The sequence below is a fragment of the Lepus europaeus genome, chromosome 10, assembly GCF_033115175.1.
Source record: "Lepus europaeus isolate LE1 chromosome 10, mLepTim1.pri, whole genome shotgun sequence".
Taxonomy (NCBI): Eukaryota; Metazoa; Chordata; class Mammalia; order Lagomorpha; family Leporidae; genus Lepus; species Lepus europaeus.
Window position 1 is genome coordinate 32858565 of NC_084836.1, and position 21753 is coordinate 32880317.

The window sequence follows — 21753 nt, forward strand, 5'->3', positions numbered from 1 at the left end:
CAATCAATGTCCAGTCTTCTTGCGGATGGAGTCTATTATGTGAGATAAATTGTTTACTTTTTTTTTATAGGTTAACCTGTAAATTGTTTTGTAATAAAAATCACAAATAGAAATAAGCCAAAAAAATCTAAAATTGGCCAGAATGCATGTAATTAAATTTGTATGAACATGAATTAGAGATAATTTGTTGATTATATTGAAAATACCAAAAGTGATGTAGGGAATATTGGTATTAACAGTAGTATTTGACACTAAAGAAGGATACTATGAAGGAGCTATGGTTAGCACAAATTTTTATTATAAAATTTATCCAGAAAATATTCAGTGCCTGTGAAATAATTTCCATAGCGAGAAATGATTTTTTTCTTATTTCATTATCTATTTTTGGTTCCCTTCCTCCCAGTCCACCGTTTTAACCAACATAAACTAAATTGTAAGATTAATGAGCATAAATAGAGGTTTTTAGTTTTTCCCTAATTTATTCATTGCTTCTATTTCTGGTTCCTGACATAGTCCCTGTCCTACACTTAACACTAAATAAATACCTGTTGAATAAGTGAAAAAATGTTCTTGATGACTTGTAGGTTACTTTGGTCATTTAGCATGAGTTTTTTTTAGTTAGACACTTTACTCATGATCATCTGTAGCAGTATGTTCATTTAAAGATTCCTTAAGAGTGTTGCCATTAGTCAAACCTATCCCCCGATTTCTGTCTGTCAAATTCTAGAATACAGCATGTGCAGACTGAAGGACTTTTTTTGCTTATGAGTTGTCATGCTCCAAGTTCTCAAGAAATAGTGGTTTATGAGTTTTCTAGGTAAAATATTATTGATAAATTTTAAAATCAAAGTAAAAATAATTTTGGTAATTTTCTAACTCATTTGTTATTATTTATAGAGTGCTAAAGAAGAATTGATTAGGTGGGAAGAAGGTAAAAAATGGCAAACCAAAATTGAGGGAATTCGAAACAAGTTAAAAGAGAAAGAGGGGGAAGTCTGTACTCTAACAAAGCAGTTAAACACTTTAAAGGATCTTTTTGCCAAGTGAGTTTGAATTTCATTGTATAACCATGTGTAAAATTTTGTATTGACCTGGTAGTTCATATAGTTTTAATTTAGTTGGAAATAAGAGAAATTTTCTAGTTTAAATTATCATTTATTAGTAATGGGTCATACTTTACTTTCTTCAAAATACATTTTAAATGTATTTTAGCAATTATAAATGGAGCTTCCTGTTGTGTTTGAAGTATATTAGTTTATACCAAATGTAAAATGGTACATAATTGTCATAGATTTGTCTGATAAGTAGATTGCAGTTTTCTAAATTTAACAAGCCAAGCAGTGAATGACATATTTTCATGATTGTACATTAAATTCCACAGAGCTGATAAAGAAAAACTTACTTTGCAGAAGAAACTGAAATCAACTGGTGTAACTGTTGATCAAGTTATGGGAATACGAGCTTTGGAGTCAGAAAAAGAACTGGAGGAATTAAGAAAGAGAAATCTTGACTTAGAAAATGACATATTGCATATAAGGTGAGCTATTATATGGAAATATGGTACCATTATAATGAAGGAAAACTGGTTGATTTACAGAATTGGAAATCATGTATGTTGTTGGAAGCTTGCATTTTGTTGTCTTTCCCTCATAAGGTGAGCTGTTTCTGGGTCTTTGTATGTTATGTAATTTTGGATTGTATCCCTGAACTTTTTAATACTACATTATAAAACTTTGGTTCTTATTTAAATACTATGGAAATTGTAGATATTTTTGTTTAGCATGCAGTCAGTCTGGTTATGTTCTGTCTTCAAGTTCCAGCCTCCTTTTCTCTGCTGTGGTTTCAACGTCAACTCTGTTTTCAAAGTCTTTATGTTTCTATTAACATCTGTCCTACCTGTACATCTCCCCTTTAATAGTCAAATTTGATAGACTGTGTCAATAGACTATTCATATTCGTTGCTCAGAATCACTGGTATTCTAATTGGGATCAGATCCATACATGTGCAGCACAAGAGTAATGTTTGGATATGAAGATTTGTACCCTTTGTAAATGTACCTGACGTTTTCTCTTCAAAGTGCTAACATCAGTGCTTCTGTATTAATATCTACTATTAATGTCAGCGTGAATGTTCTGTACACATATCAATGAGAACATCAAAAGCAGACTCTCAAGAGCTTCTAACCCATATCCTGTGTTCTTTTCTTCTTTGTTAGTATGTGTGTTTGTATGTGTGCCTCTTTCCTTCTTTGTGTGTGTGTGCATCCATTTTATTGCAAAAAACAGGATTTGATTATTTTCTATGGTTGAGTAATATTCCATAGTGTATAAATACCACAGTATGTCATTGTAAAAATTAAAAAAAAAAAAAAAAAGGAAGGAGGAGGGAGGGCGGGAGCATGGGTTTGAGGGAGGGTAGGGTGGAAAGTATCATTATTCTCTGAAATCTGTATATATGAAATACATGAAATTTGTTCACCTTATGTAAATAAAATAAATAAAGGGAAAGAGGACAATTCAAGAAATGGAGATCAAAGTGAATGTTCATGTGTAAGAGTGGGTTTAGTGGGACCGGCATTCACAGCCTGCAATGCCCACATCCCATATGGGCTCCGGTTCATGTCCTGGCTGCTCACTTCTGATCCAGCTCCCCACTAACGGCTTGGGAAAGGAAGTGGAGGATGGTCCAGGAGCTTGGACCCCTGCTACCCATGTGGGAGACCTGGGAGAAGCTCCTGGCTGCTGGCTTCAGCCTGTACCAAGCCCAGCCATTGTGGCCATCTGGGTAGTGAATCAACAGATGAAAGATCTCTTTATCTCTCTCCCTCTCTCTCTCTCTAACTGTGACTTTCAAATAAATAAATAAATCATTTTTAAAGGCGGGGAGATGTTTGCCCAAGTAAAGGTGTTAGGTAGGAAGTCAGATATGAGCTTATGTGCATGTGACAAAGGCCTAAGGAAACACTTAGGTCCAGCATATGCATCTCAAAGTCATCCTCTCAAAGTCATCCTGATAACATTTCAGGGGCAGCCCAGTATTTGCATCCTGCCCTGCCCCTTCTACCCTATAACCTGCCAGGAAGGGGTCCCTGCCCCTTCTGCCTGATATCTGCATTTCAAATATCCTGCTCTGGATCCTGATCCTGATCCTCCAGGGGGTCCTGCCCATCCTTCCTCTAACCAGGGCCATGTCTGATAACTTCAGGGGGAAAATTCAGATAGCAGGTTTTTTTAGTATTTACATCCATAAAGTCTTTTGTTTCAGGAGGAGATGTGAGAAGACAAAGACCCATCCCCTTAAAAACTTCTAGCCTCAACCAAACTACGCTCTCAGCCCTCTGCCTCTATGCTAAGCCACCCGCCTGGCCTGCCCAGGTGTACTCTCTCCACTCAACCATGTAACCCGGCTCTCCCCCAGTCTGAGCGACTGGGCACTCTCTCTCAGTTTCTGTCTGGAGAGGTGCCCATCTGTTCTTACGGATGTCTCTACCCTAATAAACCTTGCTATTTGCTTTCCACTTACGCTGTGTTTCACGCCTGAATTCTTTCTTGCGTGAAGACAAGAACCCTAGCTGATAACAACTAACTGATAACAAAGGTAGATTCATAAACAGTAGGGTTGGTTAGATATGGTCATGCCTGATTATGGAGGATCTTCTAGGCCAGGTTAGATGAGTTTAGTCTTTAAGTGACAGATGATTTTCTGAAATCATTAAGAGTTTTTGTAGATACTTCACTTCTTAAGATGGGCCTAGATAATATGTAATTATTATACAGTGTTTTAAAATTAGAGAGCATTCTACATAATTCCATATAAATAAGTGCATGTTCTCTTAAAATGTTATTTGTATAAATCAAAATACACCTTTAACTCATAGTTTAAAAGAGCCCTTCAGTGAATTCTCTGAAGAGGATTGTTTTATAAGATCAATTTGATATCCTGCTTTATTTTGTAAATGTTTGGAAGTTTTGAGAAATTTAGTATAGTGTTAGTAAACATGTTGTATTTTTCTTCCTTCCTTCCTTTCTTTTCTTTCTTCCTCCCTATACCTTGCTCACTGTCTCTGCCTGCCTGCCTGTCTTCCTTCCTTCTTTCCTATATTTTATTATAGTAAAACAGGGTTAACTTGAGGCCTGAATAGTAAGAATGTGTGTGGTTGTTGTCCATAGGACACAGCAAGCTCTTCCTCGAGATTCTGTTATAGAAGATCTGCGTTTACAAAACAGATACCTCCAAGAAAAACTTCATGCTCTAGAAAAGCAGCTTTCAAAGGATGCATATTCTGGGCCTTCAGTAAGTGTACATCTTTGTTTTTTCTTCTGTTTTTAAACACATAAAAGTGAAACCAACTTCCCCTTATCAGGCCAAAAGCATTCGACTGCTCTCATTAATATTAATAGAGTAAATTCATCTTTTATTTTTCCTATACAATGACATATAATAACTTATGTAATCCTTTCTAACATAATAACAATAAATTCAAGTTTCCTAAGCTTTATATAAAACAAATGTTTTCTACAAGTTTTAAATGTAGTTAATGTTATGAATTTTCTGGTGCCAGGAGCATATAGTTAAATAAAATAGGAAAATATGTGGCAGTACTATTTCCATTCAGATATATATATATATATATATATATATATATATATATATATATATATTTCAAGTTTCTAAAGATTCACTGATGATAATATACAATTATTTGTTGGATCCTATTTTAAATAGTGTATCCATATCTTTATTTTCCCCCTTTCTTATTCTTGTTTGTCTGCCTCATCTTCTAATTCAGGCAAATCTGGTATGTGACACAACTGTGCTTTCTACCCTGTTAGCAGTGTTAATAAATACACACTTAGTATTTTTCACAAAATGACACTTTATTGGGAACAAACAAGATCCGTATTATGTACACAATTTAGAATGGGGACAGAATAAATATTGATGAAAGCTTTTATCACTGAGTACCTAGTAATATGGTTATTACTGTAATAAACAGAAAGCAAGCAGATATTGGAGATCCTACTGAGTTCAATCAATCTGCGTCAAGAATAACTAACAGGGGATGCCAATGGAACTTTGGGTGTAAAATATTTGCTTCCTTCTCCAAAATGTCATCCTTAACTAGAGCTAAGGGGCCACTCTGCTTCCTTCACAATTTCCAAATTTACCATGAGAATAGCAAGGGAGCTCCTCCAGAGCTCACAGCTTATTGTGAAAACAAGTTGCCAGATAGGATGGAGAACTGTAAATGGGGTCTTTTGATGTTTTTTTGTCCCTGCCTGGTAATCCATTGCCAATCTGATTGTTAATTTTTTTTTCCTTTGATATTGAACTTAAAGCCAACTACCACCAGTCCTTTTTGGGTTTTCCTCTCTTGGAAGCCCCCCTCCACACCACTCTGGCTGGAGGTCCTTGATTCTAATAAATACTTTTAAATCTCAAACAAACAAACAAACAGAAAGAAAAAAGAATAAACAATAAGTTCATTTAGCTTAGCTAGTGATAACTTGGCAGAATTTATATCCAATTTTTGAAAATGAGCCATATCCTAATATTGAGAAAATTAATCAAGAGTGTTGTGAAAATGATGAATGGGGACATGAAAATGAGAAGGGGCTGGCACCGCGGCTCAATAGGCTAATCCTCCGTCTGCAGCGCTGGCACACTGGGTTCTAATCCCGGTCGTGGTGCCGGATTCTGTCCCTGTTGCTCCTCTTCCAGTCCAGTTCTCTGCTGTGGCCCGGGAGTGCAGTGGAGGATGACCCAAGTGCTTGGGCCCTGCACCCGCATGGGAGACCAGGAGAAGCACCTGGCTCCTGGCTTTGGATCAGTGTGGTGCGCCAGCCGCGGCGGCCATTGGAGAGTGAACCAACAGAAAAAGGAAGACCTTTCTCTCTGTTTCTCTCTCTCACTGTCCACTCTGCTTGTCAAAAAAAAAAAAAAAAAAAGAAAGAAAGAAAGAAAGAAAAAAAGAAAATGAGGAGGAGAATAAGATAAATCAGAATCATAAAGGAAGTGTTGGCGTTGTGGTGCAGCTGGTTAAGCCATTGCTTGTGACACTGACATCTCATATTAGCGATGGTTTGAGTCCTAGCTACTTTACTTTTTTTAAAAAATATTTATTTATTTATTTGAAAGTCAGAGTTACACAGAGAGAGTAGAGGCAGAGAGAGAGAGAGAGAGAGAGAGAGAGAGAGAGAGAGAGGTCTTCCATTCTCTGGTTCATTCCCCTATTGGTCACAATGGCCGGAGCTGCACTGATCTGAAGCCAGGAGCCAGGAGCTTCTTCTGAATCTCCCACATGGTTGCAGGGGCCCAAGGACTTGGGCCATCTTCTACTGCTTTCCCAGGCCATAACAGAGAATTGGATTGGAAGTGGAGCAGCAGGGTCTCAAACTGGAGTTCATATGGGATGCCGGCACTGCAGGCCAGGGCTTTACCCACTGCGCCATAGTGCTGGCTTCCACTATACTTCTGATTCAGCTCCCTGCTAATGTTTCTGGAAAGGCAGCAGAAGATGGCCCAGGTACTTGGGTCCTTCCCACCACACTGGAGACCTGGATCAAGCTCTAGGCTCCTGGCTTTGGCCTGAACCAGACCTTCCCCAACCCTTGCAGCCATTTTAGGAGTATACTGGAGGATGGAAGATATCTCTCTCTCTCTCTCTCACACTCTCTCACTCTTGGTCTCCCCATCTCTCCATGTAATCTGTAACTCTGCCTTTCAAATAAATAAGTAAATCTTAAAAAAAAAAAAGATTGAAAAAGAGAGGATCACAGAGCTGAGGATGTGATTCATAACTGCTCGATCCCAAAGAATCTGCTGTGGAGGGCCGTGGTTATGGCACAATTGCAGATGCTGGGAATCAGTGTGCTGAAAATACTACACAAATTACGAAACTGATGTATGAGTCCAGCCAAGAAATAGAATGCCTCTGATTTGGATACACAGCAATCTTTTGTTTCTTTGTTGAGTTTTCTTTTCCCAAGCAGTATGCAGATATGTTGCAAAGAGGAAAATAGAATGTAGAATTTGTAAGAAATATTAACTATTAATAAACTATGCTAGCCCTATTTTTAACTAGTTCATACAAAAATTAGTGATTATCGTTTTACTAGTTTAGTACTCTTTTAAAAACCATTGGTTTATACCTAAAAAGCAATATATTAGATGAATAACAAAAATTCCCCAAATGGCCACAGCAGATGGAGCTGTGCTGATATGAAGCCAGGAGCCAGAATCTTCTTCTGGGTCTCCCATGTGGGTGCAGGGGCCCAAGGACTTGGCCATCTTGTACTGCTTTCCCAGGCCATAGCAGAGAGCTGGATTAGAAGTGGAGCAGCCAGGACTTGAACCGGTACCCATATGGGATGCTGGCACTGCAGGCAGCAGCTTTACCCGCTGTGCCACAGTGCCAGCCCTGCCTTAGAAATTTTTAATTCTGCTTTTTGCAAGACCTCACTATGGTGAGTAATATCAGTAAACAATTTTTGTGATGCATTGCAGCAACCTGAGATACATAGTGAGTTCCTTTAGTGGTCTTTTTGCAAGGTATTTTAACAGATTTTTTTTTTTTTTTTTTTTTTTTTTTGTATAATGAGAAAAGGGAGCTTACATGTATTGGTATCTGTGTTGTGTTAGTTTGTGTTGATCACAGTACTTTTCAGAATAGGATTCATATTTTATGTAGTAGAATAAGTACTTCTCTAGTGATCATGAAGATGCAGAACCTAGATACACGTCAAGGTGCATCAGTACAAGTTAGAACATTCTTGTGTCCACACTATTTTTATCACTTTACCCTGAGGTACAGAATAAGAGCAGCCTGTTCCCAATTGATATTAGACAACATTTATTTTTGTTTTGTTTAACTTTTCCACCTCATATATTTTAGTCATGTAAATAAGTCCTCAAAATATCAACCACAATCAGATACCTAAATGTCAAAAGTTAAGTGCATGAAAGTAATTTAATTCTTTTTAGAAAAGATTTACTTATTATTTGAAAGGCAGAGTTACAGAGAAAAAGAGGGAGAGAGAGAGATCTTCTATCTGCTGGATCATTCCCCAGAGGCCACATGGCGGGAGCTGGGTCAGGCCAAAGCCAGGAACCAGGAGCTTCATCCTGGGTGTGGGGGCCCAAGGACCTGGGCCATCTTCTGCTGTTTTCCCAGGTGTATTAGTATGGAGCTTGATCAGAAGTGGAGCTACTGGGACACAAATCAGCACCCGTATCGGATGCTGGCATTGCAGGTAGCACCTTAACCCATTAGGCTGCAACACTGGCCCCTAATTCTTTTGTTTTTAAGATTTATTTATTTATTTATTTATTTGAAAGTCAGAGTTATAGACAGAGAGGGAGAAGCAGAGAGACACAGAGACAGAGAGAAATAGTTTCCATCTACTGGTTTACTCCCCAAGTAGCCACAGTGGCCAGGGCTGAGTCAGGCCAAGGCTAGGAGCTAGGAGCTTCATCTGGTCTTCCTTGTGGATGGCAGAGGCCAAAGCACTTGAGCCATTTCTGCTGCTTTCCCAGGCCATTAGCCAGGAGCTGGATGGGAAGTGGAGCAGTTGGGACACACACCAGTGCCCATATGGGATGCTGACATCACAGGAAGTGACTTTGCCCTACACCACAATGGAAGTCCCAGTAATTTAGTTCTTACTTTCATTTCTTAAACCAGGTTTACAATGCTTTTTTTTTTTCTTGAAAATAAATAAATGAGAATTTGGGATTTCCGCTGTGTATTATCTCTGACTCCCATTCACTAAAAATTTGTTTTCATTTATACTTTTTTATATGCTTATTTATTCATTTTTTTTTTATTTGAAAGGCAGAGAGAGAGAGAGATCTTCCATTTGCTGGGTTATTTCCCAAATGCCTTCAATAGCCAGGGCTGGCTCAAGTTGAAGATAGGAGCCAGGAACTCCATTTGGGTCTTTCATGTGGCTGACAGTGACTCAAGTACTTGAGCTGTCATCTGCTGCCTCCCAAGAACATTAGCAGGAAGCTAGATAGGAAGTAGAGAGAGGACTGTATCGCACTCACTCTCATACAGGATACAGGTATCCCAAGCAGGGCCTAATCTGTTGCAGCACAATGCTGTCCCAGTTAATGCTTTTTAACAAGATCCTCTCCTGTAAAGAGAATTTGGAAGTCCCATGAAGTTTGTTATAAAGTAATTCTGTTTATATTATCATAGAATAGTGTTTCATTGGATATTTTTCAGAAATTTAGACATTTTCAGCTAATATGTATAATTTTATTACCTGAAAACAGAGAAGAAAAAATGATCCACCTTCTTTTACATAATAATCACACCCATATTTTAGTAAGAAGTATATTAAAATTCTTCCCATGTGAGATATTTTTTATAAATAATTGTCTTCTTAAGTGATAATCAGTATACATATCCTCTTCTTAAGTGATAGTCAGTATATTTTATATCTATTAATCCATGGCCCCCATAGGGGACTAGCACTTGTTGAATCAAGTAACTACCAGAGGAAAGGGGGTGGAAGAACTCAGGTATCAAGGAATCCAGATTCCCATGATGGCAGAGGTTTTAAATGTCAACTTGTCTAGTGCTTTCATTCACAAGTGCAGGAACGGACAGTCAAGTGACAGGATTGGCCTTAGTGTTAACTTTTTTAAAATTTATTTTTACTCATTTTCTTTTTTTTTTTTTTTTTTTTTTTTTTTTTTGACAGGCAGAGTGGACAGTGAGAGAGAGAGAGACAGAAAGGTCTTCCTTTGCCGTTGGTTCACCCTCTAATGGCCGCCGCGGTAGCGCGCTGCGGCCGGCGCACCGCGCTGTTCCGATGGCAGGAGCCAGGTGCTTCTCCTGGTCTCCCATGGGGTGCAGAGCCCAAACACTTGGGCCATCCTCCACTGCACTCCCTGGCCACAGCAGAGAGCTGGCCTGGAAGAGGGGCAACCGGGACAGAATCCGGCGCCCCGACCGGGACTAGAACCCGGTGTGCCGGCGCCGCAAGGCGGAGGATTAGCCTGTTGAGCCACGGCGCCGGCTTAAAATTTATTTTTAAATTTTGTTTAGGGTATACAAATTTCATGAATTTCCTATATACAGATTCAGGAACAAAGTGACACTTCCACCCCGCCCCCCTCCCACCCATGCTCCTGCCCTTCTTCCTCCTCCCCCTCCTATGCCCATTCTTAATTTTTCAAAGATTGATTTTTCAGTTTACTTTATACTCACAAGGTGAACCCTACACTAAATAAAGAGTCCAACACATAGTATGAAGAAAAAGACACTGTTCCTCAACAATCAGGACAAGGACTGTAAACGGTCATCTCAAACTCCATAGTAGCAGAATCAGAATGTATATGTGAGCTTTATAAGTCAGAATGTATTCCTGTGATTAACAGACTTCAGCTTGTTTTCTTTCTACTACAAAAGTGCATGTGCACAAACATTCCCTCCAACAGAAATCGGGTGGACACGTACTGTCATTCTGCCAGTGTTTTTGTGATATGCCTCAATCAGAATCAGACATCTGCCTGGAGTATTCGTACTCATCTATAACCTTTTGGCTATTTCTTCACTTTTACTATGTTTTACTAAGAAAAGTGTGTATGTATGTGTGTGGTGTGTATTTCTTTATATTTTTAAAACTTGAGTGGCTGGCGCTATGGCATAGCGGGTGAGGCCACCGCCTGCAGTGCTGGCATCCCATATGGGTGCCAGTTTGCATACTGGATGCTCCACTTCTGATCCAGCTCTCTGCTATAGTCTGGGAAAGCAGTACAAGATGGCCTAAGTGCTTGGGCCCCTGCACCCATGTGGGAGACCCAGAAGAAGCTCCTGGGTCCTGGCTCGGATTGGCTCAGATCCGGCCGTTGCAGTCATCTGGGGAGTGAAATAGCGGATGGAAGACCTCTCTCTCTCTCTCTATCTCTCTCTGCCTCTCCTCTCTGTGTGTAACTCTGACTTTCAAATAAATAAATAAATAAATCTTTTAAAAAAAAAAACTTGAGCATGAATACATCAGAATAATAATGTAAAGTATTTGACCTACTGTTTAGTAAAAAGATGTAATCAAGCCAGGCGTAACATATTTATGTATTTTGAGAATTATAATTTCCGTGGAGTATTGATTTTATAGCCCATTAAGTCAATAGAGAAGGGGAAGGTAGAGAAAAGAACTAAAACCGTGCTTAGTATTTTCACATAATTATATCATCTAATGCTTACCATAATCCTGTGAAGCAGGTGGTATTATTCCTAATTTATAAAAACATTTAATAAAGCATATTTATGTTTCAAATAATTTTATAATTTGGAATAAAAAGTAAAAATGAACATAACATGAACCCTAGGAAGATTCATGCCAAGAAAAATACAAAATCATGTTGATGGATTTGAGAGGTGGCAAGAACTTTCTGAAGGAGGAAGGGATTGAGGCAGTTCTTTATGTAGCCTAGTTTAGTAGTTTAGTAGCTGCTGTAAGAGAGTATGAAAGGTGTGATGGCTTAAGTAACAAACACTTAGGATCCCACGGTTCTGGAGGCTAGAAGTTACGAAGTCAAGGAGTTGGCAGAATTTGTCCCTTCTGAAAGCGGTGAGGGAATGATCTATCTGAAGCCTCTCTCATAGCTTATAGATGGCCATCTTCTCCCATCTCATCATAGTGTCTCTCCTCATGGATGTTTTAGTACCCAAATACAAAGTTTCCCTTTTTTGTCAGGATACCAGCCATATTGAATTAGGGTCCACCCTATCAACTTCATTTTAAATTTCTTACCTCTGTGAAAACTGTACTTCAAATAAATTCACATTTATTCTGAGGAATTATGGTTTGGATATATGGATTTGGGAGGAAGGGGTGAACCATTCATAATGATAACAATCATACTTTATTATGGGCTAACAAAACCTCCATAAATTAGTTAAACCACTGTGAGAGTATATACTAAGGTATTATGTATATAGATGTTATTAAGAAATGTTTGATTTTGCTTTTTCTGTTTTCATTAGAGCAAGTAATATTACCTTTTCTCCTGCAAGTTTCATATTCCAACTTAATTATTATTTAATTTTTTTAGAACTCTCCAATTTTCTTATATTCCTTTGAGGAAAGAAGTTCCCTTTGGCATAATGTTATCTTATTCAGTATATCTTGTGTAACTTTTATTTATTAAAGTTTTAACATATTCCTAATATTTTCTTGAAGACTTCAGTAGAGTCTGAGCACTCTGAGAGAGAACAGGAGCTTCAGAAGGAAAACTTAAAGTTGTCAACTGAAAATATTGAACTGAGATTTCAGCTTGAACAAGCAAATAAAGATTTGCCAAGATTAAAGGTAATTTTAATATTACTTATTATAACTAGGAAATCTAATGCCTGAAATCCACCCCCATAGCTATTATGTTTACTTATAGTTGCTTATGAAAAAAAGTAAAAAACTCATATTGATTAAGTATCATACTGGTAGCATACTTTATATATTTGCAGTTATTTGTTGATGTCCCAGTTCTTTAATTTTCTAAAGCTTTATTTATTTGAAGGAGTTACAGAAAGAGAGGGAGAGACAGAAAGAGAGAGAGAGATCTTTACACTACTTCACTCCCCAGAAGGTCGCCAACATCCAGGCTGGGCCAGGCCAAAGCCAGAAGTCAGAAGCCAGAGCTTCTTCCAGGTCTTCCACATAGGTACAGGGGCCCAAACACTTGGGGCCATCTTCCACTACTTTTCCCAGGCTATTAGCAGGGAGCTGGATCGGAATTGGAGCAGCCAGGACACACACCAGCACCATATGGGATGGCAGTGTTACAGGCAGCTGCTTTACCTGCTGTGCCACAATGCTAATTCCCTATTGAGATGGCCTACTTTGTATCACATACTCTTCTAGGTGCTGGGAACTGGCAGTAAAAAACAACAAAAAAATAAAAAACAGGAGCAGTCATGGTGGCACAGTGGGTTAAGGCAGTGCTTGGAATGTGTGCATCCCATATCTGAGTTCTGGTTCTAGTTCTGGCTTCTCTGCTTCAAATCCAGCTTCCTGCTAATGCATTCTGGGAGTCAGCAGGTGATGGCTCAAGTGGCTGGACCACTGCCATTAAAGGTGGGAGACCTGGATGGAGTTTTAGTCTCTTGGTTTTGGCCTGGCCCAACCCTAGCTGTTGCAGGCATTTGGGGTGTGAACCAGCTAATGAAAGATCTTGATCCCGTTCTCTCTCTCGTTCTCCAGCTCTAAGTCTCTCCCTCTCTCCTTCTTCTATCTCGTCCCTTCCACATCTCTTTTATCTCCCCTACCACCTCTCCCTCCCTAACCACCTCTGCCTCACTACCTCTCTTTCTCTGCTCCCCCCCTCTTTCTCCCTCTCCTCCCTCTGTTAACTCTGCCTTTCAAGTAGATGAAAATAAATAAACGTTAACAAAAATTGGATAAACCTTTACTGTAAGGCAAACTTCCACAAACCTTAGCAAAATTACAGAGAGAAATCTCTGAAAATGTAATGTGTCTGGAAGAATTCTTTGGTGGAATCACACCTCAGCAAGTATTAGGCACTTCACATGATAGAAGAATACTTTGTGACCAAGACTGGTTACCTGTTCTTCAGAAATTCTTTTTTCTCTTATACAACCTACATTTCAAGTTTCCCATTATTGTAAATGAGAGCAAGTAAGTGAACTGTGCTTTCATGTATAAGTTTTGCTAACAAATAATGATAATAAAACAAATTCATGCAAGGACAGAACTTATTTTCTGTTGGGGAAGATTGGCAGTAAACAAACAATTTGGTATGTCAGCTGATGTTAAGTGCTAAGAAAGAATAAAACATGACTGGTTTGAAGGGTGAATGGAAGGGAGGGGTCCAATTTAAAATAGGGTAGTAAGGGAAGGCTTCCTTAATAAAATAATTATAGACAGCAAGGGAGAAGGTAAAGAGGAAGGTGTGCAGGTGCTGCAGGGTTCCAGACAACTGAAATAGCAAGTTTAAATGCTCTGCGGTAGGAGGATTCGTGATATATTTTTCAAATTTTTCATTTATTTTCACTTTATTTGTACAGCAGAGAGAGACAGAGATGAAATCTTCCATCTGCTCATTCACTCCCCAAATGCATGCAAGAGTCAGGTCTGGGACAGGCAAAAGCTAGGAGCCTAGAACTATCCAAGTCTCCCACATGGGTGGCAAGGGCCTAAGTGGAGCCAGGACTTGATCCCAGGCATTCTGATTTGAGAGGCGGGTGTCCTAGGTGGCGTCATAACCACTGCATCGAATAACTGCCCTGCTTGATATATTTTATTAATTGCCACACTTTAACGATAGTTTTTTTAGACATTTTATATTATTTATTCTGATATTATTAACTTTATTTTTGGTTTTCCAGATATTACTTAATTTATAGGAATCTTTTCTCTTGGCTAGCCAATTGATTCAGTTCTGTTTTCTAATCTAGAATACTAGCAGTGTGATGATATAATGAAGTTATGTCCTGTTTCTCATTCTAGTTTTTACACTGTTGGAACCCATGTTAGAAGTTCCATTCTCTTTTTCTCTGTAACACATGGATAAGGATCTACCTGTTTAACTTATGGAACAATTAATATTATACTTCTGCACTCAAATTTATATTGTACACTAAGATAGTAATATGGAAAATATTTCTTGGCGTTCATATACAAAAGACTCTGGTATTATTCAACATATGTCTTCATTAAAAATTTTCCTTGTTGGAGTAGAGACCTACGTGTTTAGTTTGGCTGCTTGAAGCGATCAATTGTTTAGATAAATTGTTTGCCATTTATTTTTAATAGTTATAGCTATGTTGATTGTTATATTTTGCTTTTATCTTTTAGAATCAAGTAAGAGATTTGAAAGAAATGTGTGAATTTCTTAAAAAAGGAAAAATGGAAGTTGAACGGAAACTTGGCCATGTTAGAGGGGTGAGTATATGAGAATATGTGATAATTTGTTTACGCTTCAGAAGTGATTACCAGAAGTGAAAAGTTTAGGTATCGTGGTAGTATTGGCATCTTTACTAGTGCCTGTAGTTTTAGTTTTTCTTCTATTATATCTAAAATGTAAAGCATCATTAAGCTTTCTTCTGTGTTTCAAGTTGATATGTTTATCATCTGTTACATCTTACATGCTTTTTATTTCACTTACACTCCACATCATCTCTCCTGTCCTTGATCACGTCCTCCATACCTTGATAGCATGTAAGTTTCAGGAATTTTCTTCTTGTTGACCACATGCTTTTTGGTCTGCTTCTAACATTTTAAGACTATGTTTTATCTACAGCAACTTCTTGTTATAATGTTCTATAAATGTATTTCCCATTTTTTTATTATATTTTACCTCCCATTCAATTTTGTATTCACTTTATATAATGGATAAATTTTGCTTAGGAGGGCAAGGCAAAGATTTAAGCCACTGTTGATTTCATGCTGGTGATTGTAATAAATGAAAGCAATCATGTGAAAACTCACTCAGGTACTAATATTAACATGTGATAGAATCTGTGAAAATATTGAGTATTGTCTGGAAACAGTTGAGAACATGTCTTGCTAACAGCAACATTTGTTTCTCAAGTGAAAATATACATGTACATGATAAATACAAGAGATCTTCAAAAAGTTCATGGAAAATATCTATGAAAAATTTTATACTAATATAAAGATTTTAATTTCATTTTCTATTAGTTTCTTTGAAATCCCCTGTAATACTATTTTATCTAACTGAAAATAATTTTTTTAAAAAGAAAATACTTATGTTAATTTGATCTTTTCTAACTAATGTAATTATGAAAGTATATATTGAGATTGTATATGTTTATATTTCAGAGGTATTCATTGCATAGTATGGAGAGTAAACTGCAAAAAAGCATACTATTTTTATATTGAGATTATATATAGGTTATAATTTTAGGGGTATTCATTGCATAGTATAAGCTTATATTTCAGGGGTATTCATTGCATAGCATAGTATGAAGAAAACTAAATTACAAAAAAATCACACTATTTTATCAGGCTATTAGAACGTTTTGTTTTAAATTATAAACAGTTAAACTTACTACTTGATGGTAATCTTTACACAAGGTTTTTTATTTCAGATGTCTCTTATGTTGGGTACAAACTAAATTTCTAGGCAATTCTTACAAAAAATTGCTTATAATATTCCACAGTTAAAATTTGATTACTCATGAGCTTCTTAAAGATATAATTTCTCTTTTGTGGTTTATTCCATATAAAGAAAATTTGAATATACTGGAGAGAACACTAAACAAACAGAATATTTAAATTTATTCTCTTGTATCAGACATCAAAGGTAGATTATTTTAGTTACTTATTAACTGTATGATTTTAAGAATATCAGATTCTCTATGTCTTGGTTTTCTGATATGTAAAGTAAGAACTTCTGTCTCATTACATGCAGTTATTTTAAGGATGGCATCAAACGTCAGCATTATTAATAAGTAACAATAAGCCTTTTATGTTGTTGGTACCTTGTACCATACACTGTCAAACTACTTGATTAAATTAATAGTTTTTATGCTTTTGTAGTCTGGAAGAAGTGGAAAGACAATCCCAGAACTAGAGAAAACCATTGGTTTAATGAAAAAAGTAGTTGAAAAAGTCCAAAGAGAAAATGAACAGTTGAAAAAGGCATCAGGAATACTCACAAGTGAAAAAATGGCAAATATTGAGATGGAAAATGAAAAATTGAAGGTAATTTTTAATGTGATCATTTTTGTAATAATGTTTTACTATTTTAATTTTATTACTATTTAAGGAAAATTCCAAATACTGTGCTACAAATGGCTTTAATGAAAGTAGCATATGTTTTATACACACAAAAGGAAAAACGAAAATCCTTACTGTAATAGTGGCTAATGATGGTCACAGGTTAGCTCCATTTGATTTTCCTAATTATTTCAGGACCAGTGTTTCTAACTCTGATTGAATTACATGAGGCTATTTTTTAAAGTGAGATACAGAAACCCCCTCCCTGAGATTGATTTGATTGTTGCAGGGTGAGTCCTAACACAGATGTTATGTTGAGGAGTTGCTTGCTTTTGAAATCATCAGTTTTTTCTGATATTCAATCAAAGTTGGAAAATTTTGTCATAGATTATCAGTGGATATCCAAGGAACGACTTTAATTCTATCATATATGGGCTCTAAAACTACATTGTTTTATGTGTTTAAAAGATGATATTTTACTTCCTTGTTTTGATAATGTATGGCTTTTTTCTTATTAGTTTTTTTTTAATTATTATTTTTGCTAGACTGAATTAGAAAAACTTAAAGCTCACCTTGGGCGTCAGTTGAGTTTGCACTATGAATCCAAGACAAAAGGCACAGAGAAAATTGTTGCTGAAAATGAAAGGCTTCGTAAAGAACTTAAAAAGGTATGACTTGTATGACTGAGAGTTAATTTTTATTTTTATCATGTAGTAAATCTTGGAAAAGTAAAGTAGATCCTTGATGAGAATGTCTATTCTTACTACACACTAATAAATTTAGGAGTTGTGTTTTTATACTTACCATCATTATACCCTTTCATCATAATGGACATTGATAATAAAAATAAATAATTTAGAGGTAGTATAATGTGGAAGTTACTTGTTCTGGATTCAGTTCCTAGATCTGTTACTTCTTATCCTCAGGAATCAGAGCAAGCTACTAACAGTTTCTATTTCTCCATTTTCCGATCTGTAAAATTGGGAATAAATAAGTATACCTATCTTAAAGACATGCCATTAACTCATTAGATGAGTTAATGTTTATGTACATGACTTAAAACAATGCCTGCTATTACAAAGTAGAGCATATGAAACAATTTTTGTTAAACAGTAGTATTTCTTACTATTTAAAAGGCAAAATATATTCCTTACTGCAGACAAATAGATATTAGTTATATGGATGATCTGGTGAATACATTGAAGCTAATATTTTAAATTAGTTAGAATGGTATCTGAATGCTTTGTGAGGCCAGAACGATACTGGGTCTTGAATGTGGATGTCTAATAGTAGAATTTTTTTTTTTTTTTTGACAGGCAGAGTTAGACAGTGAGAGAGAGAGACAGAGAGAAAGGTCTTCCTTCTGTTGGTTCACCCCCCAAATGGCCACTACAGCCGGCGCACTGCGCTGATCCGAAGCCAGGAGCCAGGTGCTTCCTCCTGGTCTCCCATGTGGGTGCAGGGCCCAAGCACTTGGGCCATCCTCCACTGCCCTCCTGGGCCACAGCAGAGAGCTGGACTGGAAGAGGAGCAACCAGGACAGAACCGGCACCCCAAACGGGACTAGAACCCAAAGTGCCGGCGCCTCAGTTGGAGGATTAGCTTAGTGAGCCATGGTGCCGGCTTAATAGTAGAATTTATCTATGTTACTTAAGCATCATTTATACTTATGTAGGTTTTTAAGTATTATAAAGTCAAAATAAGGCATCTTTTAAATGTGTAAAGACATGAAGTATCCAATATCCCAATATTTTAAAATGACTAATTTAAAGGAACCACTAGAGTACAATACTTGTGAATGTATTTTGCAACCTCATTTACGTGATCAGTTTGTCCCAATTATAATCATAATGGTTTGCTTTTAGAGGAAAGGGAAGATTGTATTTTTATTCAAGTTTGAATCAGCATTTATGTAAACTCCATGTTATTTTTTTTTCTGGTTTGTAATAGTAATTTTTTAATATATTGCATCTTTAAGAGTAGTATTACATTGTGCTATAACACACTAATTAGCTGTAATGATAGGAAACTGAAGCTGCAGAGAAATTACGGATAGCCAAGAATAATTTAGAGATTTTAAATGAGAAGATGACAGCTCAACTAGAAGAGACTGGAAAGAAATTACAGTTTGCAGAAAGTAGAGGGCCACAGCTTGAAGGTGCTGACAGGAAGAGCTGGAAATCAATTGTCATTACAAGGTAGGGACAAATAGTTTAAAACTTATATGAAGTTTTATTAGTTCTAATTTTGACATCATTGCTTTCAAAGATGACATTATTCAGAATAATCTAGTTTTTTTTTTTTTAATAAACAGTTCAGTTACTTAACATAGGATTCACTTTTTCTCCTGTCTTGAATTGCCAAAGAGTTTTTTTTTTCTTCCTTAAAATGCTTGACTAGTAGCATTGACTATGGGGCAAGCTATGGAACAGAGCAGAACTGAGGCTGGGCCAAGGTCTTAGGGCTGGGTTTGCATAACGAAGCTGCTGTCAACCATGGGCCCGAGCTGCCGTTGTCCAGCGTCTCTTGCTGTTTTCTTCCACCTTCAGCCTCCTCTTCTTGATTGTGTTCACTTTCTACTTCAAGTTCATATGAGCCAGGAACAATTGAACTCTTGTCATAATGTGTGGCATGCTGGATCTCACCAGTGGTTTTGGAGTTATAGTCCTGAGCAACTTTCTCTTCAGATAGCCCCAGTAGATTAATTCGGCGGCAACTTTGGTGCCTTATTGTCCTCTGCTTTCTGGTACTTGATTTTCTCCAACTCTGCTTACCTTTATCTACAAGTATGTGGGGTTATTCTCTGTGAGACTAATCTTTGCAGCTATAGAGGTGATGGGAGTTCACTAATAAATATTGGGATGCCCATTGCCACTGTAACCACAGGTGGTTTGTCATGACTGTTGAGTCAGTAAAAGGCTCTGATGTCAATCCTATTTCTAATTTTATTTTATGTTTAAAGATTTATTTATTTATTTGGAAGGCAGAGTTATAGAGAGGCAGAGGCAGAGAGAGAGAGAGAGAGAGAGAGAGAGAGATCTTCCATCCTCTGGTTAAAGAGAGAGAGAGAGAGAGAGATCTTCCATCCTCTGGTTCACTCGCCAAATGGCACCAATGGCTAGAACTGGGCCATTTCAAAGCCAGGAGCCTGGAGCTTCTTCCAGGTCTCCCAGGTGGGTATAGAGGCCCAAAGGCTTGGACCATCTTCCCCTGCTTTCCCAGGCCATAGCAGAAAGTTGGATTGGAAGTGGAGCAGCCAGGACTTGAACCGGCACCCATACGGTTTGACGGCACTGCAGGCTGTGGCTTTACCTGCTACATACCAGCGCCAGCTCGTTTCTAATTTCAAATGGTTATGTCAAGGAGTCTGATAGTGATTAGTGGGATCCTGCCCATGTCCTTTTCCATATAAAGTTGTCCTCTATGAAATTGTATTCTTTACTGTCTGTCTAGGGTACCTGCTGCTTCCCTCCTCCTTATCTACCATCTCCACAGGTGTCTTTGAGAACTACATGCACACTACCTACTATTTGGAATGGTCTTGATCAGAGGTGAGATAGCAACTACCATCACTGGAACTAAGATGAGTATCTCAGCACAGACAGCCTACAGCAAGTCCCATAGTGGGGCTGCTGCATTCTACTTGCCCTTGTCAGCCAAGTCTAAGGAGGAAAAAAACTGATGAAACAGGTATATTAGAGGGTAGCCAGATAGTAGATGTGCAGTCCTGGAGAAGTCCTTAGCTCCTGTCCTAAGACCAGAATCTACTCTGCTACCTCCTAACCTTCACTTTTCCTACCTACAAACTAGGAACAGTGAGTTGCTCTGTTAGAACTGGCAACAGGGTTAAATGAATGAAGTGTGAGAGACTGAGGGAGAAAGGGGTTTCTTTTTTCTTCTTGGATCCTGGAAGTGGCTGTCAGCCAGCAGACTTATCAGTTGATTTCTTGGTTGTTCGTTTATTTTCTTCTTTAATCACATTTGAATCCAGAAAAAAATTAGAATCACTTTGAGTTTTATTTATTCAGCAGATATTTACAAATTACCTGCTACTGTTAGGCTATAAGCTTCATGTTGGATGTTATCTCTAAAAGGCCTATCCTGCCGAAGTTCCTGCAGAGAGCCAGGTAGCTGCCTTGGCTTAGAAAGATGGAATTCTGACTAGGACTTCAAGTAAATTATATCCCTTCTGTGGGAATGATGTCCTTCCTCTTCTAAAAGGGCTCTGTGAGGCTGTAGGAGAGATTGTTAGTATGAAAAGCATTTATAAGTTTTATGAGCAGTTGGCTGAAATGATGGTGGTAATTATAATTGAAGATGAATGTATTTTAGGTTATTTGTGTGCTTTTAATATGAGAACTATTCAGGTTTACTGAACATAGAATAGGACTTCAAATCATTTTGAAGACAGAAGTCCATGTAGAACCCTCTTGATAGAGAGAAGGCTCGTTCTGATCTGGACCTCCAGGTTCCCTAAGTCCACTGATCTTTTTTTTTTCTTGCTAAGTTCTAGAGCTGAGATTTGTGTAACTCATTCAGAAAAGCAGTTCAGTTATCTATTTGGGGACCCATGAAACGGGTCTTGTTCATGCTAAATTCCTTATAATTGCTCTATTCTTTACTCAAGAAACTTATTGATACATATTTTGTGTCAGGTCTTAAGCTGACTGCTAGGGCAGCCAGGATGATCTGGGGCTGTTTTAGATAAGACAATCAGAGAAACCTTCTGCTTGAGTCACTTTTGAACACAGAATTGGATGAAGGGAAGGAGCGAGCTTCTGATATTTCACCACTAAGCTCTGGTAGATAATCTGTTAGTTTAAAAACGTCTTCTAATCTAACTTTCTAAGATTTAGCAAAATCTGTTTGAGCGTATTTAGACAATCTAATTTTCTTTTTGTGTCTTGTCTATCCCAGATTTTGTTCCCAAAGTTGTACTAGCCTTTTTAATGTAGCCAGAAGATGTCCCTTCTTTTTCTTTCTCTGGAAAAATTTGAATATCGTATGCATTGTCCTGCTATAGGTATGATGTGCTTGTAA

At 37.5% G+C, this 21753-nt stretch overlaps 1 protein-coding gene across 2 annotated transcripts in view; it reads left to right on the forward strand.

Moving 5' to 3' along the window:
• The window catches only part of CEP290 (centrosomal protein 290), a 92355-nt gene that overhangs the window by 64191 nt on the left and 6411 nt on the right, over positions 1-21753 (forward strand). For both annotated transcript variants that reach the window (XM_062203148.1, XM_062203149.1), the window contains 8 exons: positions 898-1043; positions 1382-1537; positions 4171-4294; positions 12196-12324; positions 14827-14913; positions 16534-16698; positions 17259-17381; positions 18739-18911. In XM_062203148.1, the coding sequence (XP_062059132.1) occupies positions 898-1043; positions 1382-1537; positions 4171-4294; positions 12196-12324; positions 14827-14913; positions 16534-16698; positions 17259-17381; positions 18739-18911 (1103 nt within the window). The remainder of the gene's footprint in view (positions 1-897; positions 1044-1381; positions 1538-4170; positions 4295-12195; positions 12325-14826; positions 14914-16533; positions 16699-17258; positions 17382-18738; positions 18912-21753) is intronic.